This window comes from Notolepis coatsorum (genome assembly GCF_963971535.1).
Source record: "Notolepis coatsorum genome assembly, chromosome: 15".
Lineage (NCBI taxonomy): Eukaryota > Metazoa > Chordata > Actinopteri > Aulopiformes > Paralepididae > Notolepis > Notolepis coatsorum.
In genome coordinates this window covers 17533501-17540270 of record NC_140179.1, presented here as the reverse complement: position 1 = coordinate 17540270, position 6770 = coordinate 17533501, and the positions used below count along the sequence as shown (strand labels likewise).

General features: G+C 47.9%; 1 protein-coding gene across 1 annotated transcript in view; it reads left to right on the top strand.

Moving 5' to 3' along the window:
* rbfox1 (RNA binding fox-1 homolog 1) overlaps nt 1–6548 on the top strand; it is a gene marked incomplete at its 5' end in the record, with an annotated part of 220593 nt that extends 214045 nt beyond the window's left edge. The window contains 1 exon segment of the mRNA XM_084330289.1: nt 5276–6548. Within this exon segment, the coding sequence (XP_084186415.1) occupies nt 5276–5398 (123 nt within the window). The 3' untranslated portion in view covers nt 5399–6548.
* Between the last annotated feature and the right edge of the window lie 222 nt (nt 6549–6770).

Here is a 6770-nt window from a genome sequence, read left to right as displayed (position 1 = left end):
GGCACTGACAGTAAATCTAACCAAAACTAATGTTATGATATTCCAAAAAAGGCCCAGCCTAGAACAACACAAACACAAATTCCTCCTAGACACAATTGCCCTAGAACACACAAAAAACTACACCTATCTCGGCCTAAACATCAGTGCTACAACGCCCCAACCCTGGACACCTTCAAATCTGCTCTAAAAACACACCTCTTCACCAAGGCTTTTCCCCATCAGTTAGTTTAGATTAGATTAGGTCCATTATCCATTATCCCTTACCTTCGCTCATCCCCCTTTTTCCCCCTATTTCCCTAGCCCTATTTTTTGTCTGATTGTGAAGCGACCTTGGGTTCTATGAAAGGCGCTATATAAATGTAATCTATTATGATTATTATTATTACAGGGAACTTCAACTGAGCTGTGAACGACCTGAGAGACAAAGCTAGAAGGGCTTTTTATGCTATCAAAAAACATCAAGCTAGACATTCCAATCAAAATCTGGCTCAAAATATTAGACTCCATCATAGAACCCATTTCCCTGTATGGTTGCGAAGTCTGGGGCCCACGTGCAAACCAAGACTTCACCAAATGGGACCCAATTGAGACTCTGCATGCAGAATTTAGCAAATCCATTCTCCGCACCCAACTGAAAACACCAAATAATGCATGCAGAGCAGAACTAGGAAGATACCCACTAATTATCTAAATCCAAAAAAGAGCATTTAAATTCTATAATCACCTAAAAGAAAGCGACTCAGACACACTCCACAACAAAGCCCTCACCTGCAGAGAGACCCTCCAATAGTTGAGGAATAAAAAGAGATGGAGATGTGGTTTGCTCTTACTTCGATAGGGTGTCTTTTTTTTTTTAAACTTTGACCAGACAGCTGGTTCTTTTAGCGTTTATCGCTTTTTCTGGTCAAGCATGACCGACAGAAACAGGTTGAATGGGGTATAGATCGGGGGAAGACACTCTGAGAAAATACGGCGAGTCCGGGAGTCGAACTCGTGTACCCCAGATCCGTGACGCGCACGGTTGTCCCCGACACCGAAATAGCGCAGAGATATGCGGTGAGCTACTGGAGCTCCCCGATAGGGTGTCTTTTAATACAAGAACACAGAGCAATGCAGGAAGCATAGGAAAGACGCCGAGCGTCAACTGAGAGAAAAGGCTTAAATATAATACAACAGAATAATAACAGCAACGGTTACTCCTTCCGCATGCAGGACAGTCTGAAGACTTGACAAGGAAAGAAGGAAACATAGTATAAAGTCACATTCCTGACATTCCAATGCATCAATCAGTGACGGCAAAGTGACAGCCAGTGACAGCAACCAGTGGTGACAGTTCAATCAGTGAAGAGACAGCGAATCAGAAGTGACCAACAATGAGTGCAAATACCAACCACCAGGTGAAGAACTCCAGAAAGACAGTAGGGTTCCTAGGCCTAGGAACTTTACAGAATTGAGAGAGAGAGAAAGAGAGAGAGAGAGAGAGAGAGAGAGAGAGAGAGAGAGAGAGAGAGAGAGAGAGAGAGAGAGAGAGAGAGAGAGAGGGAGAGAGGTAGAGTAGTAGTCGGGATGGGGGGCATAGGATATTATTTCTTTCATTGCTCCCCTGTGTGAAATAATGAGGCCACCAAGCCACCAGGCCACTAAGCCACCAAGCCACCAGGCCACTGAGCCACCAGGCCACCAAGCCACCAGGCCACTAAGCCACCAAGCGACCAGGCCACCAGGTCACCAGGCCACCAGGCCACTAAGCCACCACGCCACTAAGCCACCAGGCCACCAGGCCACTAAGCCACTAAGCCACCAGGCCACCAAGCCACCAGGCCACTAAGCCACCAAGCCACCAAGCCACCAAGCCACTAAGCCACCAGGCCACCAGGCCACTAAGCCACCAGGCCACTAAGCCACTAAGCCACCAAGCTACCAAGCCACCAAGCCACCAAGCCACTAAGCCACTAAGCCACCAGGCCACTAAGCCACCAAGCCACTAAGCCACCAGGCCACTAAGCCACTAAGCCACCAGGCCACTAAGCCACCAGGCCACCAGGCCACTAAGCCACCAGGCCACCACGCCACTAAGCCACCAGACCACTAAGCCACCAGGCCACTAAGCCACCAGGCCACCAGGCCACTAAGACACTAAGACACCAGGCCACTAAGCCACCAGGCCACTAAGCCGCCAGGCCACCAAACCACCAGGCCACCAAGCCACCAGGCAACCAAGCCACCAGGCCACCAAGCCACTAAGACACTAAGCCACCAGGCCACTAAGCCACCAGGCCACCAGGCCACCAAGCCACCAGGCCACCATGCCACCAGGACACCAAGCCACCAGGCCACTAAGCCACCAAGCCACCTGGCCACCAAGCCACCAGGCCACCAAGCCACCAGGTCACCAGGCCACTAGGCCACTAAGCCACCAGGCCACTAAGCCACCAGGCCACTAAGCCACCAGGCCACCAGGCCACTAAGCCACCAGGCCACTAAGCCACCAGGCCACCAGGCCACTAAGCCACCAGGCCACCAGGCCACTAAGCCACCAGGCCACCAAGCCACCAGGTCACCAGGCCACTAAGTCACCAGGCCACCAGGCCACTAAGCCACTAAGGCACCAGGCCACTAAGCCACCAGGCCACTAAGCCACCAGGCCACCAGGCCACTAAGCCACTAAGCCACCAGGCCACTAAGCCACCAGGCCACCAAACGACCAGGCCACCAGGCCACTAAGCCACCAGGCCACCAAGCCACCAGGTCACCAGGCCACTAAGCCACCAGGCCAGTAATAGTAGTAGTAGTAGTAGTAGTAGTAGTAGTAGTAGTAGTAGTAGTAGTAGTAGTAGTAGTAGTAGTAGTAGCAGTAGTAGTAGTAGCAGTAGTGTTAGGGTTTGAACCGACCTCAATCGCACGGCACAGACAGGGAGTTGAGAGTTTACCAAATACTAGGGCGTATTTATTTACAGAGTCACAAAAGGGGTAAAGTAACAATTATGAAACAACAAGGGAGACTGCCATCGGCAGAGTTCTCTGCGGCTCTGCAGATCCTCCTGGTGATAGCGGTGGGGAATCGGTATTTGACGTTGTAGCGGCTCTGCAGATACTCCCAGCTTTAACTCGAGGTGGAAAACGGAGAGAGAGAGAGATATCAATAACAGTCCAACGAAACACAGAGGCAGTGTGGTTCCCTCCTCCCTTAGCTGTGTCCAGAACCAATGAACAGTAACAATCTTCAGTGTTCTCCACAACACACAAGTTAGCTGAGTTTAGTGCAAACAGAAATGATATCTTCAGTGTCTCTTCAAAACACACACTTCAACTGAGTCCAGTGCAAGCAAAAATGATAATCTTCGGTGTTCGTCACACAGACAGAATAATCCAGAGGGGTTTGGTTCCAACTCACCCAAACGCAAACGCGTAAAGCGGGTAAACGAGGCGCAGCTCCAAACGGGGAACAAGGTTCTCATCAGCGGATCTCCACAGAAAGTCCTGGAGGGAAAGAAGACGAGGCATAGCAACGGGGAAAAAGCAGGCAAAAGCAGTTGTATTCCAAAACGACCCGACATCGATTGAAGGGAAGTCCCAGTATAAAAAGCCTCTGGGGCGCTAATAAAAAACTATGACAGGTGCGCGCTGGAATTGATACTTGCTCCAAAAGCGTGTGGCGGGGAATGCACCAATCAACACAGCACCTTAAAGGAGCGGAGCGTGTGGCGGGGAATGCACCAATCAACACAGTACCTTAAAGGAGCGGAGCGTGTGGCGGGGAACGGACCAATCATCACAGTACCTTAAGAAGCCTGTGGCGGGGAATTAACCAATCCTCACAAGTAGTAGTAGTAGTAGCAGCAGCAGTAGTAGTATTAGTAGTAGTAGTAGTAGTAGTAATAGAATACAACCACCAAATACAATACCCAAAGTTACCCCAAAATACCCCAAAGTACCACAAAATACCACAAAGTACCACAAAATACCCCAAAGTACCACAAAGTACCCCAAAGTATACCCTAAAATACCACAAAGTATCACAAAATACCCAAAAGAACCTCAAAGTTCCCCAAAGTATACCTCAATGTACATTTAGGTATCCAGTATGAAGTCACAACATGGACTGAGAAAGGACTCTGTCCACGACATAATCAGTGAGTAGAACATAGAGCTTAGGTCCAACATTCTCCAAAGTACACCGGCATGATGTAAGCCACAAAAACAAAGACTCAAGGCGGTCAGGTGGCGTAGCGGAGATTGTGCTCGTCACCAATGCAAGAGGCTGCGGTCTCGACTCCCGGAGTCAGCATTGCTTGAGGCTTGGGCTGATCGTCATACTAACTCGTTTGGCTGGGTTCGGGGGAGGGAAGTCGTGGGTGGTAATCTGGCGTTGTGGACAGCGACGCCTACAGGTCAGGTCTGGGCGCCTGCTCAGCGAAAGGCAGGAATTGATGAAGGCAGCGTGACCTCCCATGCGTTACACTTCACCAATGAGAGTCCTAGCTGCCAGGTGAAAAGAGAGCCACTGGCTGTCGCCGCACGTGTCGGAGGAAGCGTGCGGATGACTTCAGGGTTCCCTTGTACCGACCAGTAGGAGACCATGCACACAACAACCAGGTAGGGGAGGGGGGGAATTGGCACAACGACTAAATTGGGACGGGGAGAAAACAGAGAAGAAAAAATAATAATAATAAAAATAAAATAAACGACTCAGCTTCAAAACAAACGACTCTGCTTCAAAACAAATGACTCAGCTACAAAACAAACGACTCAGCTTCAAAACAAACGACTCTGCTTCAAAACAAATGACTCAGCTACAAAACAAACAACTCAGCTTCAAAACAAACAACTCTGCTTCAAAACAAATGACTTAGCTACAAAACAAACGACTCATCTTCAAAACAAACGACTCATTCATTCATTTCACCACCAGCACTCGTGTTTTGGTTTCATCATCTCACTTGTATTTTCTTTGGTTTATATTAACTGCATTTTATTTCCAAGAAGCTGTCGGCATGTTCCCCTGGCATGACGCGTCCCGGCGCGCTCGCTGCATGATGGTCGCCATCTAACGTCAAAATGAGGAGAACTAATGGTAACGTTGAAACAAAGCAGTGTGTGTCTGGACAGACGTGCGGACGCAGCAGGGCTGAGGGAGGCTAACAGATGCGTTTGTGTGTGTGTCTGTGTTTTCCCCGAGTGTTGTCCCGTGTGCCTCCTCCTGTGCACCCTCCTGTCGTCCTTGTCCTCTGCGTTGTGTCGTGTTTTTGTGCGTGCATGTGTATGTGTGTTCCAGAACGCGTTCGCCCCACTGACAGATGCCAAAGCTCGGAGTCACACCGACGAGGTGGGGCTGCTGTTGTCCTCTCTCCAGGCCGGTATCTACCGGGGAGGGTACAGCCGCTTTGCCCCCTACTGACCGCCCCGCCGGGCCCGCAGCACCCCCGCAGCCACCCCGCCACCTGTACACCCCCACACACCACCTGACCACAGGGCAGAGAAAGAAAGAGTTTGCGTGCGAGTGAGTGAGCGAGCGAGCGAGTGAGTGAGTGAGCGTGAGAGAGAGAGAGAGAGAGATATTTCCGAGGCCTGGGTATTGCAATAGTCATTTTAACATTTCCTACAAGAGAGGTGCAGCGATGGCGACGATGACGACAACAACAAACAACAACAACAACAACATGAATATGAATACAACTGATATTTTTCATCTTATACCTCAGATATTTTGTGCTGTGTATTTTGATATTGTGGGTTTTTTATTTCTAAAGATTTAAACCTAGATTGTCGACTGTATAGGTTTTTTCTGTGGTACTATAGAAAAGCTGCTAGAATAATAATTAGGAAACAAAGAAAATTAAAAAATAAAACATTTAAATTAGGGATTTAAATTGCTAGGGCTTGTATAGAACTCCTGTAAGATAAGTCATGAGTCACATTTTGAGTGTTTTACGTGACGATAGAGTCAAGTGTCCTTTTGGTTTATGGTTTAATTTACTCTCAGCTTCCTGGTGCTTCCTCTGTCGGTAAGACACGTTGGATTTCCTCGGGAGGGCTAATGGGGGTTTGGAGTGGTAGTAAACAGGTTAGTGGTAGTAAACAGATTAGTGGTAGTAAACAGGTTAGTGGTAGTAAACAGGTTAGTGGTAGTAAACAGAACAGGTTAATGGTAGTAAACAGGTTAGTGGTAGTAAACAGGTTAGTGGTAGTAAACAGGTTTGGGTGGTAGTAAACGGGATAAGATCCCCTCTGAGCTGCTGAGAGTAGGAAGGAGGAGCGAGAGCATCTATTGTTTCTGTGAATGGTGTTAGTCGTCAGCAAGCTCCTGAGGCTGTTGACTTGTTGACTAGATTCTTCTCGTATCACTCCAAGCCAAAGGATCAGAAGGACATGCAGAGATCTGGTGTCCGCGTGTGCAGTCAGGTTTCACATGAAGAAGAAAAACAGTACCGGTAATCGCTTAGTCCAAACCCTAGTGTCAGCCATCCAAAAAGCAGATGTTTTTTATATAAACTTCAAGTATATTGATTGATATAATTGCTGACTTTTATATTACGGGAGAGATAAAAAAAAATATATAAAAATAAAAATAATTTAAAAAAACGGTGTCAAACGCCACCGTCTATATTTTTCTTTTCTTTTCTTTAGTTTCTGAAAAATAATATGACAATAATTATTTGTACCAGATGAAAGTTGATGAGTGGGTGGGTGGGAGGGGGGGGCGGGTGTGAAATTATAACAAACCAACGGTGTATTATATTTGAGCTGTGCAGTGTTCTCTTATATGAAAA